The 24992-nt window shown below is 32.1% G+C and overlaps 1 protein-coding gene across 2 annotated transcripts; it reads left to right on the top strand.

Moving 5' to 3' along the window:
* The first annotated feature begins 2929 nt into the window (after positions 1-2929).
* LOC133194297 (uncharacterized) lies at positions 2930-24913 on the top strand. Of its 2 annotated transcripts, none has more exons than XM_061331193.1 (4): positions 2930-3023; positions 22578-22761; positions 24133-24321; positions 24576-24913. In XM_061331193.1, the coding sequence occupies exons 2-4, from the start codon at positions 22581-22583 to the stop codon at positions 24599-24601; spliced, it is 396 nt and encodes a 131-aa protein (XP_061187177.1). In that variant the 5' UTR covers positions 2930-3023; positions 22578-22580; the 3' UTR covers positions 24602-24913. The 2 variants fall into 2 exon arrangements, with proteins under 2 accessions (XP_061187177.1, XP_061186553.1); XM_061330569.1 differs by lacking the exon at positions 2930-3023 and adding an exon at positions 16963-17000.
* The last annotated feature ends 79 nt before the right edge of the window (positions 24914-24992 follow it).

The following is a 24992-nucleotide window of genomic DNA, read 5'->3' as shown; positions in this document are numbered from 1 at the left end:
ATAAAACTAAAAATTATAAGTTGTAGAATAAGCCATTGTCACTTGCTTAGTTCCCAGCCTTGGTAATGAAACTGGAATTCATTGATACCCTCAGGAATAGTTTGTTTCACATAATTATGAAGAGAAAGAGTTTAGAATTATTTCTTTTGTAATAGATTCAGATTCCTACGAACGAGTACAAATAATATGATTTTCGATGTAATAAATTGCTTATTTTGTCAATGGAATAAAAAATACCAGTATTAAAATCTCAGAGATAACCAAATAAAATCTCAAAGATCTTGTTATTGTAACTTATTTGTTATATCCTTGAGAAGAACGTCAATATTTTAAAGATTCATGCCTTTCTGGCGAATCTTTAATATTCCAAAGTGTGACATTCACATAGGCATGTGATGCAAGGTGATGTAACCGTACGAGGTGTAGGAGAAATAATCAAATTTCAACAACTAAAATGCGTCAAACAAAAAGATACCAAATATGAGAAATAAACTAATACCAAACATTCTAAATCGTTGTTAATACTTCATAAAATAGCAGGGAAACTACCCTCTGGTGGGTGACTTTTTTCTCATTAACGGTTGAAGAGCTTACATGTTTTTCTCAGCTTTTAGAACAATTATACGTCAGCGCCTCAAAACAGGCGTATATTTTTTGTCACAATCAATGAGGAAAGCATGCACGTTTATTACACCAACTGCTTACAATATCTCGAGTTTACTTTTTTTCTTTTTAAGCAAAGCAACTTTGTCACATTTGATATTTATGACACTTATACATTTTATAGAATCTTTTATATTTTTTCTGAGTCTACTGAATTCAGAAGGAACAAAATAATTCAAGGATTTTATCTCCCCTACTTCAAGATAGAAGTTTATTTGTAATATTAGTTAGAAAGATTTTGCAACAATATGCAATTTTGTGATCTTGACTTTTGACCATTTCACCTCGGAATCAATCGGGATCATTTTTTGCTATAGACAATATTGAAGTGAATCTGGAAACAATTTTATACCGTACATGAATTTGTGATCATGATCTTTGACCTCGAAATAGGGATCTATCTTAAATTAGAAAAAGTCATCACTTCAAGTTTCAATTCTGTACCCCAAAGAGAACTAAATATATCAACTGGAAGCCATTTTATGCAACATATGAATTTGCGGTCCAATTCTTTGACTTTTTCACCTTAAAATCAATACAAGTTTTCACTATGTTATTGGGAGTTACTATATGAAAATTCTTTGCAAAAGAAAAAATACTTTTATAGAAACTAAAGTGTACTATTTCATATCTTAAAATATACATTGCAGAAAAAGAACTAGACATCATCTGAAAACAATCTATGCAATAAATAAACCCTTTGAATTTAAAATCAAAAGAAACCCTCTTTTTAAGTTATAGGGGGTTAGAACTTAAAATTTCATTTTAAAATATAAAGTGTGTTCAGAAATATTATTCGGAAATTAAAGTGTACCATTTCATGACATATATGACGTTGACTTTTGACCTCAAAAGTGATTGGGATCTTTATTAAATTAGAAAGACTCATCACTTTAAGTTTAATTCAAAAAGCCAATAGAGAACTAAACATCATATGAAAACAATCTATGCAATAAAAAAATCCTTTGACTTCAAAATCAAATTGAGCCCCTTTTTTAAGTTAAAGGGGGTTAGAACTTAAAATTTCATTTCAAAATATAAAGTATGTTCAGAAATATTATCCAGAAAATAAAGTGTACCATATCATAACATATATGACGTTAACCTTTGACCTCAAAAGTGACTGGGATCTTTATTAAATTGGAAAGACTCATCACTTTTAGGTTTAATTCAAATAGCCAATAGAGAACTAAACATCATATGGAAACTATCTATGCAATATATGAATTTTTTATCTTGACCTTTGACCCTTTGACTTTAAAATCAAAAGGGGCTTATTTTAAGTCATGAAGAGTTAGGACATGAAACATTTCATTTCAAAATATAAAGTATGTTTAGAAATATTATCCTGAAATTAAAGTGTACCATTTCATAAAATATACGAATTTGTGACCTTGATCTTTGACATACGTCCTCAAAATCAGTAGGGTCTTCTACAAGTCATAGAAACTTATGCCATAATTTTTCATTGCTAAAGCTTAAGAACTTTAAGAGATATCATCCGGAGATGAAGGTGTTTTAGACAGACATAATGACGGACAGACAGACAGCTAGACGGACGACGGACGAAACCAAATTAATATTCTCTGCTTTAAGAAAAAGCGGGGGGGGGGGGGGGGAATCCTCACTTTTATAGCGAAAGTAGCGAAAGAGAGAATCAAAAGAGCTAAATTGCAAAATTCATTAAATACAAGTGGAATATGAAAACAACTGAGTGCTAAAGTAATTCGTGAAATGATTATCAATATTTCATTTTTTATGAATGCTCTGAACTATGGATCGTTTACATTCAAAGATTGCTTCCGATATATTGGGTTTTGTGGTATAATTTCTATATTATTATATGGGCATATTACAACATTTCAGAATTGTTATATTAGGAGTTAGTTAATTACACTTTGTTATAAAGTTATTGAATAACACATTTTAGCTGTAAATGCTCACACATTTAAACAATCGATCCCAGTACCTGTCTAGTATTCAAGATCACCTGAAGGCGGCAGGAGAAGAAGGACCCGAGTCTTTGATGATGAAAGATGAATCGCTAAATAATGGTACTTAAAGACTGATAATAGGAGAACAAACGCTTTTAATTGAAAGCTACTATGCCACGACAGCGACAGGGGAGTGCGTAGCCGCCATAATCCAACGCCGACGTTGATTGGTCAGGCGCATTTTCCCGTGAAATATTGCGTATAAAGCGCTCAACACAAAAAGGTATTCAAAATCTGTATCATCAAAGTCTAGCTTTTTCTTCACTAAGATGGTTTTTACAGTTCAGAAAAACACAAGGTTATGATAACCAACATTAGGACAGTTACTTGATGTGTTGGATTGTTGGATAACTATTTATTTATAAGGTGAGTTTTTCTTTTAATGTACGTTTTAATCACTGTTTGCACATACTTCGAAAGAGAACTTTACCTTTATTAAGTCTCCAATCATAACGTTTTTGAGAATTTGTAGAATAAATTTCATCCAAAAACTAAAATATCATAGCCTAGTAAGCTTATCAATCCAAATTATATAATAACAACAAACCTATGTGCTGAAAATGATCAATGCATTAAATTCCTTATCGAAAAAGTTAAAAGAATCATAATTGCTTTTTTCTTGTTTTAGAAGTGTTCTTTAAGTCAATACAGAACTTTTCTTGCATGATGTAAATGTGATAATGGTTAGCACCGATGTTAATTATCAGAAAATATTGTCAGATAATAAAGTAAGTCTTGGTACTGCTTTTATTGTCATTATTTAATAGACTTTTGAGAATGATCACTCTTTGTTTTCTTCACATTTCATTGAGTATATAGTATTTCCTATAATATCATTATGACCAAAAAGTCATTATGAATTAAAATTAAATTTTCCGTCGATTCTTACGATGTCATTTTTAAAAAGAATTTCTTTAATGGTTTTGTAGTTAATTAAACTCTAAAAATTGTTCATGTTGATTTCGATTCCGTGGAAATGTTCTTGAAAGACAAATTATTGTTTGGATTTCAATATATAAATGTGTATCTTTTTAATTTTGGTACCAGTTTTAATCATTTATTTCTATGGAACGTTACTCATTTACTTTTAGTTATGGAGATTTTGTTTTAAACCTTACGCAATGTCACAAGTGTGCTTTATATTGCCAAAATTAATTATCAATAGTGAGATGGAGTTGATGACACTAAGTTGTGAACCATGCACCAAATTTAAATACGCAAAAATTACTTCATCTACCTTTTTTACGCTATGGATTTCCATAAATCTCTTCATATTAAACATCGAACTATCACTTATGAAGAGATTCTTACTCAGAAACATATGTAATAAATGGAGAGATATAACAGGAAATGTGTAGGTTCATTGTTCAATGTCATGAACTGCAGACGTTGTGATACAGACGATAATAAGGTTTAATAAAGATCTCAGAAGTTGTGATAAACATATATCTTCGATATCAAATATATTTACACGCCATTACAAAGAAAACACAATCAAAAGAAAGTTTATAACATCTCTTTGACATTTTATATTATATGAATCTATATTCATTATTTCATACATTTCGTCTGCGTATATGGAGCTAATACGATATATCGGTAAAGTATTGAAATTTTTAACAATAGAAGAAATGTTTACCACAGACTATATAACTCACGCTTATCGTTAACTATGGTCAATGACATCAATTTTCCTAACGAATTTGTCACATTCTGATATTTCATATCGTCTATAAAAATATGAATTTTTACAATATGTTGTTCAGACACATTCTTTAGATTACACAGACTTCAAGTTCGAAAATGAAATTCTTAACAAAAAAAAAAAAAAAAAAAAAAAAAAAAAAAAAAAAAAAATTGATTTTTTTTTTTTTTCCACATGTGTTCAAATGTACTTTGCCCCTTGTTGTAGTTCATGTTTCGTTTTTTTTTCATACATGGACATATCTACGACATATTACAGAAATCAGAATATCTGTGAGTATTATTATGAGTATCTACAGTATGAGTATCTACAGTATTCCTATACCAGAACAATATACTGATGTTTGAAAGCATGAGCAATCAGTTAATGATCATTATGACAAATTAATAACGAGAAGGCTTTCTTTAATACACAAGGCTTACTGGCAACCGTGGTGAAAAACCTTTTTCCAAAGGATTTTTATAGACAAAGAATAATTATCAGAACAAAAAAGTACTAAAACAATTGCTTTAGATATAAACATTTTTAATACCGCAATCAACAGAAGTGAATTTCAATTAAAGTACATACTGTATCCAAATCTTTATGGAAATTCTCATAAGGATACATTCCAGAGAGTCCATTCATTTAATGCTCTACCAAGCCTCTTTCTTTACTCCTCACAAAAATATTTACTGTGTGAGGGATTGTTTATTTGTTTGCTTGCTTTTTAACGTCCCTTTGAGAACTTTTCACTCATATTGAGACGCAACCACTTGCCGGTGGAGGGCTGCAAATTTAGAAATGTACTCGGTACTTGCGGCCTTTGAGCAGTGAGGGATCTTTTTCGTACCAGCACCTATTCCGATACGGGACCTCGATAAATAGGTCTCATCCAAAGGACCTGTCTCCACGTCACACAGTGGATTCGAATCCGCAACGTAAGAGTCAACTCTTCACACCGCGACTCTAGAGCAAACGCCCTTACCACTGCGTCACGCGGGCGACCTGTGTGAAGGTATGTTGTGCTAAAACATATTCAAGATGTGGTGTAAAGCATGTGTGGATTTTCAAAAACTCCAGAAAACTTTTTATCGAAAAATAATAGCATCAGACGTACGTCTTTTCAAATTTAATACAAGCATTTCTTACGATAAACCAAAGACTAAGCTTTTTGACATCATTTATAAGGAAACTGCTTCTTCAATAAAAATGAAACTCCGAAATTATCATATCTTAAGATTGATGATCCACAAAATTACTTTGTTCAAAATCATTCTGACTCTATACACAAGTCCTCTGAAGTTGATTTTAAAAAGACACTGGAGTTCCTTTTTTCATTAAATATTGTAGTCTTTCGCATTGCTCTCAAATGGACATTAACAAACAATGTTATTCATGGCAGTAAGTTTATATATGTGTTGCTTTAACTATCGGTGGAAATTTTCCACTGAATGAAATTTCAAACAGTATCTTTTGACCTTCATTCAATAGGTCCGAGAAAGATATTCTAAAAATATGTTTGAATTTCTACAGACACAAATTGTGCTGTAGTATTTATCGACCTATTTCTGCATTCTTAGGAAGCAAAATTTATTCAAAAATGTCTACAAAATAGAAAACTAATGTAGTTGCCTTAAATTCAACATTATCAGTGGTAGAGCATTTGCTCTAGCGTAGCGGAGTAAGGGGTTATTCCTTACGTCGCGGGTTCAAATCCCACTGTGGGATGTGGAGACCGGTCCTTCGGCTGAGACCGTATAAACCGAGGTCCCGTGTCGCAGTAGATGCTGGCAAGGAAAAGATCCCTCACTGCTCAATGGCCCTGAGTGCCGAGTATAGGTCAAAATTTGCAGCTCTCCTCCGGCAAGTGGTGGCATCTCCATATGAGTGAAAAATTCTCGAGAGAAACGTTATACAACAAACAAACAAACAAACAATATTCTTAATCCTATGTTGACTTGATATATCCTAGCAAATTCGAAATAAAAAAAAACACAACGGAGGCTGTCATATCTGTTTCATATTTGGATGTTTTGGCAAACTAATAATTAAAATATGAGACAAGCAGAATGAATAGTTTTTAATCATCAACCTCTTTTATTTATACAGTATCCACTATCACCTGCATATGGTGTTTTTGTCTCCAAACTGGATTCGGTACGCAAGAGCATGTTCGAAGTACATTCATTTTTTAAACCGAGGCAGACTACCGAAAATCACGTTGATGTTAAAGGGTTTTCAACAATTATGCTTAAAGTACGCATTCTGCAAATAATTAAGTCGTTATAATGACCTTAGCAAATAGAACCTATGGCTGATTTTATTTTGAGAGACATGTTTCATATTAATAATTAGGTCATTGTTTCCATTATTGATTACGGATTATGCCGTTGACCTTATCAAGACATAGAGCTCACAACAGGTGTGACTGTTGAAAGGGAATGCATACTCCTCTTAGGAACCTGATGGGTTTCCAGGGGTCCGTGTTTGCCCTGCACATGAGGGGAATAGCTTATAGGACTTGTGAGATTGACCGCTGTACGCCATCTCCACCCTCTCCATACCCATTTTGATATGTTCAATTTTGTGAATTCTGTACTTTGACAGTTAAGCTTATCTAAAAATATTTTCAGTAGCACATAAAAAGTTTTATAGAATCAAATGGCTAAATCTATTTAAAAAATAATCCAAAACAGCCAAACAACTTCACAAATGCATTTAAAGGAAGAGTCACATTGTTAAATAAGGCCACCAATGGCCCATAAGTGTTTTTTCAGCCAATATGCAAAAAAGGATCATGTTTCATAGAGGAATATTACGTTTAGCCTATAGTCATTGTCTTGTGAGTTTGTATTGAAAATTGAATTTTAAGGTGTCAAAAGATCAATCGAATTTTACTTTTCACTCCTTGTGTTAGATATCGAATGTATCCTTATCGCTCTTAGTCTCACCTGTGTTAATCCAAGGATATATTCTTCTAATAACTTGACAGTTGATCACATAATTCTCTCTTGGCGACTCTATCAGTAATTACTCTGTGTAATAAAGCATGATTAAACATAGAAAACTCAATATCGGAATTGTAAATTGTTCATATTGGTATTCTTCCGAAGGGGGTCTAATGCTGTTTATTGATAAGTAGCCTCTGTTTACTCGTATTCTTTTTCTACAATTGAATTGTTTCTGCTTACAAAAATAACATAATGATATTCAAATTGACCCTTTGTTTCCATGTAATTACTTTCTTAAATATGGACACTTTGTTTCATAAGTACCATTCAAAGGAATTTGTTTTAAAATAGATTTGGGGGGGGGGGTGATGGGTGATTTGCTTCAAGATACAGAAAATCTTACCCCCAAAAGCGTGTCAAACACTCATAATCATGAGGATAATTTTGATACAAGAATAAAGGAAATATAGTAATTTTGTCAAATGCCTATTACAAATACATCTAAATATCGTTGTTGATAAGACAGTGTTTTCATTAACGACTTTAACATGTTGATGCGATTGATTCTTGTTTCTAAAAGATGTAGCAAAACGTTCGCTCAAAATCATATATATAATAAGTCAGGACATTGGCAATTCAATAACTTCATAGTTGTTAACCATTTCAGTATATTTTGTATGCTTTCAGGTCATATAGCGATAGAAATGGATGTAATTGTAAGGTGGGGATAGATATTTTGTTTTTATGCAGCATCAAAACAGTTTTTATTGTCTTTTATTCGAAATATAAATAGAAATATAAACGAACACTTTTTGGAAAAAAAAAATTTGGAGACATAAATAAATAGACCACTTTTGGTTGCTCAATCGGTAGAGCTCTCGCTCGTCGTGGATTCCACTCCCGGCCGCGACTGACAAAAAGTAGGTAACAACTGTTCCTTCGTTAAACGCTCAGCAATTTAAAGTGAGAGCTGTTGGTCTTTCAAATGAGACCTAAAAACCGATGCCCCTTGCCAAAGTAGGCTTTGGCGTGATAAAGATCCCTCAATGATCAATGGTCCTGAGTGCCGAGTAAAGGTCTAAATTTAAAGTGTTTCACAAGTATATCCTGACGTCTCTATATGAGTAAAAAAAAATACACGTTTCTTTTGGTGATTTCTGATCCACATCCTTTAGATACAAATGGTCTATCAAAAGATGTGTTCTCAATATTTCGATTCTGTTTATTCCTGAAAATTGACTTTGTTAAAAAATGTTGTATCTGAACGTTGCATATCGGAAAAAGGAAATTGGGCAACTGGAAACTGTCACAGTTTACAATTGCAAAAGATTTTAATGTTACACAAAGCATGATATAGAACTTGTTAAACAGATTCCAACAGCATAGTACAACAAATGATCACCAAAAATATGGCAGAGCACCCGTGACATCAGCAGCACAGGATCGCTTCAGTTGTTAGCGTTTTTTTTATGAACATTATACAATGACGTCGTCTTCAGCATCAGCTATCCCTGAACTGTACGGAATTTCTAACAAGACCGTTTGCAATTACCTACGGGATGCTGGAATTATTCCACAACATGACCCCGCAAATATGGACTTCAAAGATCTCAGACAAATAGAGTTTGGCCATAGCAACACCGCTGAAGAGTTTGATTTAGCGTCTACTCCAATATGTTTATTGAAAAGCTGGATGTTAGAGTCAGAGTGCATACGCTTTGTAATGAACGTTTTACAAAAAATCTGCCTCTGGGAGACTGATAGATTGAGTGGTGTAATCATAAGGAAAACCGTATTATATACAAGTAAGACTTAATTAGTTTATAATCAAAGGACTTTGGCGAATAAAGGGTATTCTAACAATGAACCAATATTCTAACAATGAAATATCAAATCTTCTTGGTCTGATAGTCCTCTTCTTGCCAGGTAGCACATAAGGCAGCCGCAGACTCCCTCCATCGAGTCCAATCCTTTGCTCTTGTTTCCGCTGCCCTCCACGACAACCTTATTTGTTTCAGCTCGCTTTCTGCTGTTCTTCGTCATGTTGTTTTAGGCCTGTCCCTCTTTCTTTTGCCATCGGCTGTACAGTAGATGTTGTCTCTGGTGATATCATGCTGATCTTTCCTGAGTACATGAGCGACCCATCTCCGATTCCTTCTCGCAATCTCCATAACGATGTCTTAAGCTTCATGGTCTGACATAGTTAGACATTACATTTGGCCATCTGATCTTAAATATGCTTTGTAGGCATCAATTTACAAATGCTCTGTTTCCTTGTGAAGTCTTTCCGGGAAATCCAGCATTTTGATCCATATAGTAATACTGATTTTACATTACTGTTGAAGATCCTGAGCTGTTCTAGTGGTCATATAGGTGGCGGTCCAAACTGGTTTTAAGATGGCAAAAACATGAAGGGCTTTTTGGATTCTTGTAATTTCCAAGTCAGTTCTTTTGTTGTTACAATGCTACCCACGTATGTGAAGGTTTCTTCATCTTCCTGACGCTCTCAATTTACCTGTTCAGGGTTGTTGTTCCATGCATTAATATGTCAATTTGGAAATTAGAAATTTGTCAGTCAGTGAGAATTCGACTAAACTAAAGGTTGCATATATTTGGAACAAAGGTCATTATAAAGGCAATAGCATTTGCTAAATGCTGACTTTTATGAAGACAATTGAAAGCCCTGTATTATCAACTTATATATCAATTACCTACCTTGTTTTAAAATATTGAGCGCAAGAGAGTTAATTCATGGTATATATGGGTGTTTCTTTGCAAAACACCTACATAAAACACATAAAGAAGTTAAATAGCAAACTGTTTGCTTATTGAACAAAAAAGTTTAAAATCTATCTCTTTCTATTGCATATTAAGTATCTATGACATGTTATAGCATAGCCAATACAAATACACATTATGACGTCATCGTTCCTTATTTCTCGAGGTTATATAGCACATCAACAAAACAGTGTCGACGCAAGGGCATATCTTATTTAATTTTACAGAAACATCTCTCTATGTACCTATGTTGTCTTTGGAGACCAGGTCTTTCAACAATCTATTGGAATTTCGATTGTGCTCCTTTATAAGCGGACCTGTTTTTGTATTCCTGTGAAGCAGAATTTATTCGAAAACTTCTACATGAAAGAAGAAAACTCTTGATGTGGCCTTCAACTCGACATTTTGATATACCAACGACGTTTCTTCAAAGAACAATGGTTACTTTCATTTAAATGAACTCTATATATGTGTACATCCAATGAACTCAAAATATAAGACACCTCAGAGGCTGCCATATCTGTTTCATTAGTTGGATGCTTTTACTGTTTTACTGACTTTATACTATAATGGCCAATTAACAATAAAACTATGACAAACGAGATGACTGTACATTTTCCATCGTCAGATTTCCTTTTTATATAGCAATATTCCACTATCACCTGCAAATGGTGTTTATGTTTCCGAACTTATTCGATACACAATAGCATGCTCTGAGTTCGATCAGCTTTTGAACCGAGGCAGGCTACTGACAAATAAATTGATGTTTCAGATATTTCAACAAAGTAAGAAATATATATGTTAAGTTTTGATGCACCCTTTGGAGAAGACTAGTATCTGTAGGAAATACAGTGTGTAAATTGCGTGTTAACCAACCGAACTAATATAATTCTGCTTATAGAGGCACCTGGTGTAACAGAAAGAGCTGGTGTAAATGAAAGAGTTATAAAGCTTTTGGGTAATGGTTTTGTCATTTTCACTTCAGAGGGCGTTGTGTCTAAGCCCAAACTTTGCTGATTCATCTTTTTTTTCATCTCCTTCGAAGGTACCTTTTTTTTTTTCAAAAGCAGCCCTGCCCGCAAAGACACATCGACCAGATTGTCTCTAATTGAGCGCAAATTTGACAAAAATGTTGTTTGTCAATATCAATGTGTTACTTACATCGACAAAAATCTTCGAGATTAAGAAAAAATAAGTCTGTCTACTTCAGTACATTTCATTTATTGTTTAAGTCGAGGCCTTGTGTACTCTTCGACGTCTTTTTTCTGGATTGTTACATCTTTGTAGAGGCTGCAGGTCTTTTCAGTTAAAAATATTCATTGAGCACTTTGTTCATGAATTGAACCATAAGTGCATTTTATTTTTTTATCCATCTTTTCTTTTCTTATATAACTATCAGTATGTCACAATTTCATAGAAAAGTTCAAATAAAGATTCTCACTGTCCAAATATATTTTGTATATTTAGAATTGGCTCGAACAAAAAGAGATTCAGAAGCTTTAAATTGCCACTGGAGACTGACTCTTTTGTTACTAATTAACGCGCAATAAAGCCACAATTGAACAGAACATGACACATGTTAACAGCTCACAAATTTACAAATTCAGTTCAAAAATTATGTGCAAATATATTCAAGTTGTATCAAGTTCATGCTACCAATCTAGAGACTTAACATTTAATATTCAGACTTAAAGTTGTTTTTGCATCAAATCAAGATTACAAAGTTAATGTTGGTGATATGATAATGTACATGTACATGCATCAGGAACATTTCATTGCAATCTTTATTGTTCTAATCATAAAAAATACATTTTTTCTTGGGAACCATTCTGATTATCATACAAAAATATTTTTCATTAGACCTTCTTTTAAAAAAATGTTTGTTTAAAGATAGCCTATCCAAGAATATAATGAGATTAGACAAATTCAATACGGATTTAAATCCGTATGCCATATTTGAATGTTTTATAAGGTTTACAGGCCTAAATCAGGTATTAAAATATCATAACCCGAAGACTTTGTTCATTGTTAAAGTTGAAAATATTTTAAGCATATCGTTTGAGCAGCTTTTTTTTTTCTTCAAATATGCAAATGCTAAACATTGCGGTCATTGAGAATATCTTTTTTTTTTTTTTTTTTAGTTCTTTTTTTTTTTTTTTTTTTTTTTTTTTTTTTTTTTTTTTTTGTAATGAGTACATGTATTGATTGTATGGATTATTTAATGTAAAACAACCTATTTTATGAAGACCTTATATAAAGTCTATGTGTTATGAAACAGGAAAAAGGCATGATTTCTTCTCAATAACATGCAAACAAGAATATGCACTAAAGTATTTTTGCTGACTAAGTGGTTAGATGTAATTAAAACTAACAAGAATAGAACTGACAAGGTGTTAAAAGAATCTTATTATAGATATGGAAATAGAAACCATTTTATCAAGGAAAGTAAGAAAGATTTTTTGAAGCTGATTATAAATAGATCTTGTATATGGATAGATATATAAACTCCTACATTTTTTTCTAATCACTGTTTTATATTATAAGCTCACCTGAGCCAAAGGCTCGAGTGAACTTTTCTGATGATAATTTGTCTGTTGCCTGTCGTTGTCATCTGCTTATCCAAAACCACTGGGCCAATTTCAACCAAACTTGGCACAGAGTATTCTTAGGTATTCTAGTTTGTTCAAATAAAGTGCAACACCCTCTTCGTAGGGGAGATAATTAAAAAATAAAAATCGATGTTATAAATATATTGAAAATTGGGTGGGGTCGTTTAAAATTTTGTTCTCAAGAACCACTGTGCTAGAAAAGATGAAACTTAAGTGAAAGCTTTTTGAGGCACTGTAGATTCAATTGACCCCGGGGGTATGGTGGGGCCACTATGGGCGATCACTCTGGTAGTGATGGTTTAAGTTTGTTCAAATCATGACCCCCGGGGTCGGTGGGGACATGATGGGTAATCAAAGTTTAACAAAGGAATACATAGGGAAAATCTTTAAAATTCTTCTCAAGAACAGCAAAGTCATGATTAGTCGTATTTATATGGAAGCTTCCTCAGGTAGTGTTGGTTCAAGTTTGTTTAAATCATGACCCCTTGGGTAGTCTGGGGTCACAATGGACTGTTACAATTTTACATAAAAATATACAATATATATCAAAAATATTCGTCTTAAGAACAGTAAAGCCATAATAAGTCATATTATATGGCAGCATCTTCAGGTAGTGGAGATTTAAGTTTGTTCAAATCATGATGCCTGGGAGTAGGATGGGACCACAATATATTATCTTAATTTTACATAGGAATAAATAAGGGGAACATCTGCTGATAAAGAATAGGGGGGCCATGATAACTCAGGTGAGCTCTGTTGGTCCCGGGTCTCTTGTGTTTGAATAGATTGAAGATTAAGGATAGGTTTTGATAAGACAATATATCATGTATTATTTTTTAAAACGCCCTACAGTCTTGAATAGTTAAATTTAACGTATTTTTTTATAGCATTCATGTAAAAATTACCACATTTTAATGCTATAAATCCTTGCCTTTGAACAGGAAATTATTCAGCTAGTATACAAAGAAATTCTTCGATATAAACTTTTACTTATTTTAGTGATTGCTATATTCATAACTGTAGCACTTTATCACTTTAAAAAAGTAGAAATTAAGATATATTTTTTCTCTTCTTTTATTATTAAAAATTAAGCCCATCTCCTCCAAGCGTCCAGACTCGATGCTGCACTGCAAGAAAAATAATTGCTTATAAGTGCACAATTTATGTACACGTGAAAAAAAATATGCATAAAAATATTTGCGTTGAAAGTTATCAATGAAAAAATAGAGACGATCTAAGTAGAGAAATAAAAATAAAATAAAAATAATTTCAAACGCAGACATACTCACGTGTTCCATGAATAGGACCACAAAGGGGTCAAAAATGTTATATGAAATCTTTAAGGAAAACCCTTGAAAATCTTTAGAACTCAAGAACCATAAGGCTACAATTGTGAAAATCTTTAAAACTCAAGAACCATAAGGTTACAATTGTTAATTACCAACCTGGCAATCTCGTTCGGTGTAGAAAAGTTGTTTAAGGCGTGGAATGAAGTCAAGAAGTGTCCAAATGTATAGGTTAGCATACTCGTGAAGTTAAAAAAAATGCCCCCTTCCTGGGCAAAGATATGGCCACAACATGAGTCCCAATTTTGACATTAAAATAAAGATAAACAAAAAAAAATCTTCACAACCTAAGAATACTGGACTAGTCTACGAATTTTCAACCCTGCAGTCATCAAATATATGTAAAGTGGAAACTTTCATTTGAACATGCAGAATGAGGATAAGTATGTTTTTATATTGCGATATAAAACATTTTTGATTTTTTTTCTTAAATATATGAACGAAGCTTCAATGTGTCGGATGGCCATGACAGATAAAATCAAATTTGACAACCTCATTGCATTTTTGGGCAAGTGAAGATGTTGTACGGTTCTCAAGATTTACTAAGAACCAAAGAAGAAAAAAAAAGAAATCAAATTTGGTTTATAAAAAATCATGAGTATAGTAACTCTCTGATGCAGATCCCTGGCCTCACTCTGTATCCTTGTCCTGTTTGGTTATGCTTTCGTTGCCTTTGCTTCTCATTTCACTTTGTTTTTAATTCAAAATGCATGTTTTTTCTTACTTTTAAGTTTTTGTAAGGAAGAAACAACATTTCCAGGAAATGCGTTATCTTTTTCAAATAGCATTATATATCTATCGCTAGATCATGAGAAGTTTTAAGGGAGTCGTCATAACAGCGCCAAGACATCTTACTAAATGATTTTGAGTCATTTGAAGACGTAATATAAAATTTGTTGTGTTATCACGTCCATGCAATCTATCATTTATACTCTACAAATTTAGGTTAGTGACTGATCAGATATCAGCTGCGGTAAACACTTCTCCTAAATGACCTTTTTGGTTCTTGAATTAATGTTGGCTATATTGAAATATTTCAATTTTAAGACGGTAGCAGTAATAAAGAATTGAGAAATATGCAACTGTTTGACATTCGTAAATGGTCTTGTAAAGTCATGGTCGTGAAATTTACAAGCCACGAATTTGATATTTTTTTAGGCTAACAGATTGATTTGAATAGTAATGTTTTATAGGTTGATTTATCTAATAAGTCTCTCCACATGATCACGTACAGCGGAAGCATGATTCATTAACTATTTGTCAATCAAATGAAGTGTGCTGATCAAATTTGCAAATACTTGTTAGAAAAATTTATCTTGCAAAATAGATTGACAACAATCACAATTATTTACTAAAAAGGAAATTAATTCTTAAAACTCCAATCAGAAAATGTAGCATGTACCGTTATATTGCAGAGTGTAGTGATTTCAGGGAAACAGCACACTCCATGTAATTGACAAGCTGATCATTTACTGATTTACAGGAAGCTGCAAAGGTGTGAAAAATCATTGTTTTCTTATTCATATATCATTCAAGATGATTGTTAATTCTATATAAGAGTCTGGAAAATATTTTTTTTATTTATTTATGATATGCTCATAATGTTATCATCCAATTTGTGCTTACTGTCAGAGATTAGCACATCTTTTTGTCATAAAAGTAAAACAATGTCATTACACATCATTACTACCATATCCTTCTCTTAATGATTTCTATATATGCTCGCTTTTCTTGAAGGACGTCCGCTGCCCAAAGCATTTGAAATCTTAGCTGCCAATTTCTGAAGGTCAAGATTAGAAGTTTTAAGCTTTTAAATATAACAATTCGGGGCTAGTCGTATTCGATAAGTATGGACCTTGGCACATAAACCGATATTCTGCATTTGACACGAAAAGTCTAGGAACCCTTTGTGGTTTGGTTTATTAAAAATGAGAAAACATTAAAATAGAACACGTATTTTATTAAGATTATTTTCCTCCTAGGGGTATTGAAAGGCCATAAGAAAGCTAATACAACTGAGTTATGATAAATGCCGTTATAATTTTTCTACTGATCTAGAAAAAGGATTTGTTGTCTATAAAATCGACAAGAACAACATCATACCTCTACACAACCACCTTTTGAATTTTGTCAGATTAAAAAAAACTTTTTATTCTGTTTCCTATCAAATTTTGTAATTGTAGACAACATATTATTTGGAAGGTTAACTTATTGTTGTAATGATATTTATAAAATGAATGTATTGTCTAAACTACTGATACTCCCAAAAATTGTGAAATTGTTGTTTTTAGAACATATAGTGTAAAGTAAATCATGGACATATTAAATCAATAAACTGCCACCAGATTGTAACCAGCTTACATGATTTGCCCCGTAAACGTATTCATTTTTCTATACAGTGTACATAATATTAATTAAGGATCTCATTTCATTGATTTTCAGTCTCTTCTTTCTGTCATTCTTTAAGAACTTATCTGCTAAAATGTAATGTGGGTGATGAAATAACCCTTTTACATTGCTAAAACCAAGAGTGACAAACCATATTCTTCAACATTGGATGACAATGACGTATTCAACTGAGCCTCCCATTGTCTCGTAGCAATTTGTAGGAGAGAGCAAAAATCACCAGGACTTAATGACAAATTAAATAGTTATATGATCAAGTAATTAAGAAAATTAGTAAGCTGTTGATCATCACACAATCCCTTTGCGCTTGCCCTGTACAATTGTCTCGGAGAGCAATTACTGGCGACCTGGGGACTCCCGCTCCTCACGGTTTAATTTGCATTTTATGAAAAAAAGAGTGTCATATAGAGTCTCAGCTGATGAAATATTAATATCCATCCCTTATAAAATGTTGGAAGATATTTGTAGCATCAATTTGATGGGAATATCCTTTTTCGACTTGGGGAAGCATGTGAGAGAGAGAGATAAACATATTTACAATGATTTCATCAAAAACCACGCTGAAGGTAGTGTAAATTTTTTTAAGCTTACATAACGTTAACTTGTCATTTCTAGGAAGTGAAATAGAAAAAAACAGGTATGAATCTTCATACATTTTGGAAGAAAGGTTGTTAATTACAAAGGATAAATGACAACTATATATAGTAAATAAAATGGGTACACATTATCTTAAAAATCCGTTGTAATATAAAACCAAATGAGATTAAAACCTTTGAACGTATCATAATCATAAAACAATTAGAGTTATCGTACTACTTTTATTTTACTTTTAAGTTTGTTTTTAATATTTATTATCCAACTTAAGTTGCTAAAAGAATTAAAAATATTACTTTTGTATGGCAAAAAAGAAAACAAGATCATACATTTCATTTATCGTAATATGAGCTACAATGCACCTTCTATTAAAATATTAATCCCCTCAATAAGATTATTTATCCTTATCATCTGCATATGGGGTGTTTATCTCTCAGTTGATTCCCAAGAGCATGCTCTACGTATAAATAATTTCTAAGACGAGGTAAGTTATTGACAAACAAGTTGATGAAACAAGAATATCAACAGCCTCGTTTAAAGTCATCATTTCTTAAGTTCTATGGTCGATACAATGACCTTGCCAACAATCTCTCATTAAGTCATATGCTGAGTGAGGTTTTTCATACTAATTGCTTGGCCATTATTTACACACTGAATTGTCGACGGATATTTCCGTTCTTTACCGATCATAACAAGAAGCACATGGCGGGTGTGACCGGTCGGCAGGGAACGCTCACACCTCCATGGCACCTAATCCCAACTCTGTTTTTGGAAGCCCGTTTTTGTCCTGCTCCCGAATTGTATTGTTTAAATGGACTTTGAGCTTGAATACTGTTCGTTATCTCCATACTTCATTATCACAGGTTGCCTCCTTGTCATTACTTTAATTCTATAGTACAAAAAATATCAAATTATTCTTTCGTCTGGGTTATATTCAAATTGCTAGCAAATAGTACAAGATAAAGATACTCAACAAAAACTTCCTAAAGACACATTCTGGAGTTTTGCTCTTCGCATAAATGAGCCATTGTCAATCATGGTAAGAGTGCCAATTCTCTCCAATCTACATCCCCGGGAGATAATTACTGAACGATTAGCATAGAAAAGTTCACTCTTCTGTTCTTGTTACATTTTAGTGTTATTGAATCTTCGAGACGTCTCGATTATTTTGTTATTTGTGGCAGAATAGAGTGAAATTATTATTAAAACAATTCATATGTGTATTACTGATCTTAGTTTTTCAGTGATTATAATTATGTAGACCTTTGTATCCCCCCTTGACCCTTCCTTTTCCCTAAATTTAGCTGAAGCTTGTCTGCTTAATTTAAACACCTTTTAAAGTGAAAGATTTTTTTATTATTATTATTTCTAGAGCTTTAATATGTTATCTAGAAGTTTGTGGAATACTTGTAACTATCATTTTGTTTCCCTTGTTTTTGTGACTTTTTGTGTTTTAAGACAATAGACAGTCTTTTCGTTGCATCAGCAAAAAACTATAGTTTTAACTTCTTGACTACTTACAGAAAGTTAAAAAAACACTATAGTTAATTTCATAATTCATGGCAAATAACTGATGTCTTTCACAGCCTTTTACTTTTCTAATATTTTATATTCTGATACTGTCAAGGTTTATAAGAATATGAATTTACTGGCAATAATTATCTTAACTCTTCTTCTGACCAGTTTTCAGTGAAATGACAATAAAGTTATTTATCTTAAATCAGTACAAATGCGTATAATGATGTTTATAGATTACGTAACAAATTGCTATTCAGACAAATGTAATCCTATTTTATTGATTAAACACGAGGATAATGCACAATACTCGACCTGCTTTTATGACCTTGATGTTTTATCAAAAGCAAAACGTCAAAGAATCCAGATTTGGAATATATTAATGAAACCAAAGCAAGACCGATCAGCTGAAAGGGACCAAGATGTCAATTGATATCAACAGTATCAAACATTTTCATTTCTGGTTTAAGGCTCCTATTTTGATATCCTAACAAGTCAGCTGTCGAGCCAAAAATTTGATACCGGACAAAAACAGCAAGTCATTAATAAAGTATTGCATATCTTGACATATAATTGACTTTTAAACTACATACTAAGTGGAAAAGTTCCTAAACACTGACAAGCTTATTCAGCAAAAATAGTCTTGTAACATGATATAAAAATAAAACGTTTGCGGAAGTCATTTACATGTATGTTAGAAATTTTAGATAGAAATAAATTATTTTTTTTAATTATGTATTACGAATAAAATACATTGAAATATTATTGGCACCTCCTTTTATCATAAAAAGTTATTTTCATTAATCATAGGCTTCCTGCTCTTATTAAACTCATATCTTTCTGAATAGAGTTTGGGCAAGTTGGTATCCCGTTCAAACCGATCGTCTGTCATTTCCTTAAACTCCTCTTAAATGTTTAGCGTATTGATGGCGTCTTGTAGATGTGTAAGAAGTTTCCAGAATTTTCATTTTTTATCCAGGAGGCCAATGTGGGGTCAATAAACGTTTGTCTTCAAAAATCTGGTTTCCAGAACTCTTCTCACATTTTATGCAGTAAACATATCATTTTTTAAAAATATAATGATGAGTGTCCTTTGATGTATTATGAAATACGAAGATAACTAACAGTCCATTTATATAAAACAACTTTGAGCAGAACCAACATGAACCTCTGTGAAGAGAGATGGGATCAAGTGCCATGAAGGACTAATCATCCCCTGTTGACCGGTGCACCCACCGTGTGCTCCTTGTCATGATCGGATAAACGGAAATATCCGTAAACAATTTAGTGTGAAAATAATGTCCTAACAATTTGTATGAAAAAAGTCAGTCAACATTCCATTTTATGCACCCTCACAGTAGCTCAGTCGGTAGAGCGCTCGCTCCGTGAACGGAAGGTCGTGGATTCAAACTACGACACGACTGTCTTTTATTCTCACTATATTCTTCCTCCAATCATCTTAAACATTAAGCAGGAGCCAGTTCATATTTGGACTTTTATTGATGGGTCTTGAAGATGTGTAAGAAGTTTCCAGAATTTTCATCTTTATCCAGGAGGCCAAATAAGTTTGTCTACAAAAATCTGGTTTCCAGAACTCCTCTTACATTTTATGCAGTAAACATATCATCTTTTTGAACATAATTGGGAGTGTTCTGTGATGTATTATGAGATGTGAAGATAACCAACAGTTTTCATGCGCAGAAGTCCATTTATACAATACAATTGTGAGCAGAACCAACATGAACCTTTGAAAACAGAGATGGGATCAAGTGCCATAAAGGACTAAGCATCCCCTGTCGACCGGTCACAAGTAACTTTTTAGTTAAAAAGGTTAGAAAAGGCTTTTATCGGATTATACAACTAGTCAAAATCCAAACTGACAATTGTGTTTTTACAAACCAAATAATGCAACCAGTTTTATTGGTGTATAAGAGAGCGCGCATTTATAACAAAGAATTTCTTCTGCAAATTAAGGGATAAATAGAACATGTCATATAAGCGAGGATATTTGTACATAATGCATTAGTTTCCGCCATTCGTATGATAAACCAAAAACTTAAAACATAGATTGAGATAAAATATGTTGTTGATTTTAACCATTTAAGTGTCGTTGTTATCAATGAGGAGTAATTTTTACAAGACTTTCATCAATTTGACTTTCTCTGATTGTCGCACTTTTAAAGTATAGCACACGTGTCCTTGACTTATTCAATGGACTTAGGTTCCAAAGGAATTATTTTGTCAACGATCAGCTACATTTATATACAGAGTAAGTATAATGTCCTAGAACCTACGTTTTCTTTATTTTCTGTCAAGATGGTCATGAAGTTAATATATTACACGATAAATATGCTGTACTCTAAGAATTGCAAGTTATCATTCAAGCCTTCCTATCTGAGCAGGCACATATTAGGATCGATTCTATATTGTCAGTCTAACTGAACCTCTTTCATACACCATATCTTTTTATCCGTGAAAGGTCGAAAATTGATACTGTTTATCATCATATGTGACCACAATGTGGCTTTCTTACTATCTAAATAATGAATTGTATCTTGGATCACTGTAACTTAATGTTACTTATTTCAAATATTTTATCAAAATCTGAAGTTGGAGATAAACTCAGAAACTATGAAAGAAGCTAAGAAAAAGCCTATATTGCAGCCTATTTGATTTCTCATTATTATTAAAATGTAAATGCCTAAATCTTTTTTCCTCTATTACTACATACCTAAATACCTAAATCTCTGTCATTACAGGTTGGATTATTAAAGAATCTGTTTCTTAGCAAAACATTATCTACTCTTTGAATTCTACCGTGGCATCAAACAAACTTCAGAACTCATATTGTCAATTGAAGAAAAACATATTCACTTTATACTTCTTTTTGTTAGGCAATGATTTATTTTCATTTTTTTTTTTAGTTTTTATCTTTTATGGTTATGCATCTATAAAAATCGATTTGACATTTTTCTGAGAAGTACATAGATAAAAATTGTATTAAATGCTCCTAGCCTAATAGCAGATTATTTCTCACCCATCAGTCAGCAATAAAACAGTTAAATAGCATGTTTTTGCTTTAACCTTTAAGGCCGGTTATGTCAGAAATCTTCATCGGGGATTTAATCTCTTGTCTAAGTTTTGATATGAGAGTACAATGTTGAAACTTAACAATTATCTAAATTGTGATGGCATAGACTCTTGGTAATATACTGTCGACGAGTATAAATGGTTAATTAGGTTTATTTTATTGAATTCAATTAGATGTCTGTATGTCGTATTGGTAATTCCTTCACAACAAATTAGTAGTAAGCCTAACATCATAGCAAGAAGGACACTTATGAAGCATATAGAGTAAATATCAAAACAATATAACCACATGCTAACATAGGAAAAAACTGATATTTTGATCTGCTATTACGGAACTAATTTACTACAATGAAAACTGAGATAATTTCCTTTACTTATGAAAAAAACTATATAAATTCTATGAAAATGATCCATTTTTTTTACTCAGTTGGTAGATCGTTACCCTTTTTAGGTTTAAATCTAAGATACAGCCAATACTGACTTCAGACTTTAAGATTGATTTAATTTGCCTAAAGTTTGGTTTTCAAGTCTTTGTTTTAGTAGGACAAAGTAATAAGTAAAGATGAAACTTTAAGTTTCCATTTCATGATATGCGCTGGTAGTATAGATTATTCACCGGACTGACTTGAGTCCTTGACATGTCAAAATTTGGTACTTAACCTTGAAATGAAAAATTCTCGAGAAGTAAAAGTACACAAAATAGTGAACCAAATTATTTGTTTCTCTTGAAAACTTTACGATTGTGACAGATACTCTTTAAAATTACGATGATAGAAATGATAGTTATAAAGGATACTCTAAATCTAAAACTATTATTTCACATTTTTATTTTGCAATTTTGGTTTTAATACCTCAGATATACTGAAAATGTATCAAGCTTAAAACAATTTATCAATAATTTTCTTATTTAAAATAATTTTTAAGAATGTTTTTTTTTCTTTTAGGTGATGTGTCAAAAAAGTCTTGGTCTAGTGTATGCCTTCAGCATATTCTCTTTAGTGGTGGCCACAGTGTTACCCCAGCCTGCCACAACCATTCTCTGTGAAACAAGATGCGAGTCATCCACTCCAAACTTAGGTCGACTTAAGCAACTATGGCACAGAATGTCAAAACGAATAGGAAAAGATGGTATGTTAGTATGTTAGTTTTTCTGGTTGAATATTTTTAAAAGGAGGTTATAAGTAGTTCAAAATTTTACTAGATACGTAACCGCCCTCATAAGCCATTTACAAAATTGTATGTGTCAGTGACTTCGAAACAATAATTTGAATTTTGATTATATATATATATATATATATCGTTTTATCTTCATCGTGATGAAAATTATGCTCAATAGAAATTTAAACTAAGAATGAAATATTGATAATTATAATTATCTCAATTTTAAATGTTATATGTATTCTAAATCATAAAAGACGAGATGCGTTCATGAGTCGTTAAGAACAAGAAATGTATTTTTAAGGCTACTGTTTCCTTTTAACTTAACCCCAAAAATGCAATAAAGCAGAATTTATGTACTGAAAGAGTTTTTTAAAATAAGAAAAAACAGGTATTATGCAATTGTAAAATGAAATATTTCGATACAATAAAATGAATCACTTAAAAATAATCAGGTGAAATCTTTATAAATTCCAGACATATCAGAAGCAGTGTGGTTTAGCGAAGCTAATCTGGTTTATGATGTTTTTAAAATTGGTCTTGAAAACGCATTCATACATCTTGACATATTTGATGAAGAAATGCTGACTGATATAGTCGCATCCTTCAAAAGTGCAACAGCAATTCCATCTAATTTAGTGGGTGGAACTAATTTTTAGGTTTAAAAAGCATGGAATCATTTGAGCATTTTTTTTTTATCTGAGGCGATGTTAAAACAAACAGAACTTATCTAATTTACCATTGGTTTCTTGTGGTGTTTGTCAGCTCTCTATCTCTCTCAGGGCATGTAGAAAAGACTGGCCAGCCAAATTAGGTATTTTATAAATCTTAAAGACACATAATCGGTTTTTACACACAAAGAAGCTTAGGGATAATAACGTCTAATGTAGCTTTCCATGATTTTACATCATATATAGCCGGAAGCAGGCAATTTCTGATGATGATAATAATAATAAGCAAAAATCATGTCAGGCGTTTGTGGTAATTTATGACATTCTTGTTTGTTTTGAGCCGATATAGTCTTTAAAAGTGTAAAATCTTAACAAATATATTTTTTCAAAAAAGTGTTTAATTCATAGATACCAAATTTTTTAATCATTTTAAACATACACGTATTCCGAAAAAATACTGCTTACTCTAGTATTAATGCATTTCAATTGCAACAACAGAAGCATATTTCCATCTTAGAAGAATTATATTAGTATCATTAACTTTTTGAAGTGTTCTAAAGCAACAAATTATAAATTCATTGTTCTGTATTGTATCAACATCCTTTATTTGTAAAAAAAAAAATACCTAAATTCTGTTAATTTCTTCATTTCGTTTATCATTTACTTACAGATATGTCGTTTGCAGCATTCGTCCAGTCTTTAATTGCCGCCTCGGAGAGATACAGTCGACTAGAACCAGTAGGAAATTATCTGATAACTATGATTGACAGATACCAGGATTGTGTGAGAGCTTGTGAACATCAACACAGCAAACGAGCTGACGAACGAACCTCAGATTCTTTTATCAGAAAACAAATTTGTAAGGAGCCTTTTAAGCATAAAAGATGCAATAGAGCTAAAGTTTTATGACAAAATAAAACGATCACAGGAAATAAAATTATTATTTTTAATCTTGATATTTTAAAAATGAAATTTTCGTAATTCAATGTCATCATATAGGATATATAAAGGCTTTCTTGTTTATTTAAAATGTTAGAATAAAATATAATTTAACTGTTTTTTGTAAATTGTTAATGTTTTGTTAATGACAAGTCTTTTCCCCTTATATTCTAGGTATTTCTCATGGCTTTTGCTTATGACAAGGAATATTTGGATTCCGCGTACAAGGCTTCTGTGAAGTGTGAACTTGGATCAGACCAAAGAAAATGAAAACAGATTTTTTTTTCTATTTTCAAGCAGAAACGTTTAGACTTGTATTCAAATCACAAAAATAGAATAATGACATCCATTTTGCATACTTACCATACAAAAAATAGAATAAGCGAAAACTTTTTCTAATTGAATATTAAGATATATTAATACGCTGCAAAGGGATGAAACATTGTTATGAAATTGTGTTTTGTAAAAAAAAAAAAAAGAATGAATGTTTAAAAATAGCTTATATGAACGAAAAGTAAAAAGTAAATCTGTTTTCTTTGTTATTGTTTCTGTTAAAAATTCTGTTAGACAAAGGTTATTGTTACCATTTTC

Source organism: Saccostrea echinata, unplaced genomic scaffold (assembly GCF_033153115.1).
Source record: "Saccostrea echinata isolate AGI-Se365-2 ecotype Australia unplaced genomic scaffold, CSIRO_AGI_Sech_v1 ptg000001l, whole genome shotgun sequence".
Taxonomy (NCBI): domain Eukaryota; kingdom Metazoa; phylum Mollusca; class Bivalvia; order Ostreida; family Ostreidae; genus Saccostrea; species Saccostrea echinata.
The sequence above is the reverse complement of the archived record's forward strand: the minus strand, read 5'-3'. Positions and strand labels throughout refer to the sequence as shown.

Excerpts from the sequence above, each read along its gene's own strand:
- LOC133194297 (XM_061330569.1), top strand. The coding sequence starts at position 16,974 with ATGATTTCATCAAAAACCACGCTGAAG. Across the intron at positions 22,762-24,132 it reads AAAACGAATAGGAAAAGATG|ATATGTCGTTTGCAGCATTC; the intron begins GTATGTTAGTAT and ends ATTTACTTACAG. Across the intron at positions 24,322-24,575 it reads TTTTATCAGAAAACAAATTT|GTATTTCTCATGGCTTTTGC; the intron begins GTAAGGAGCCTT and ends CTTATATTCTAG.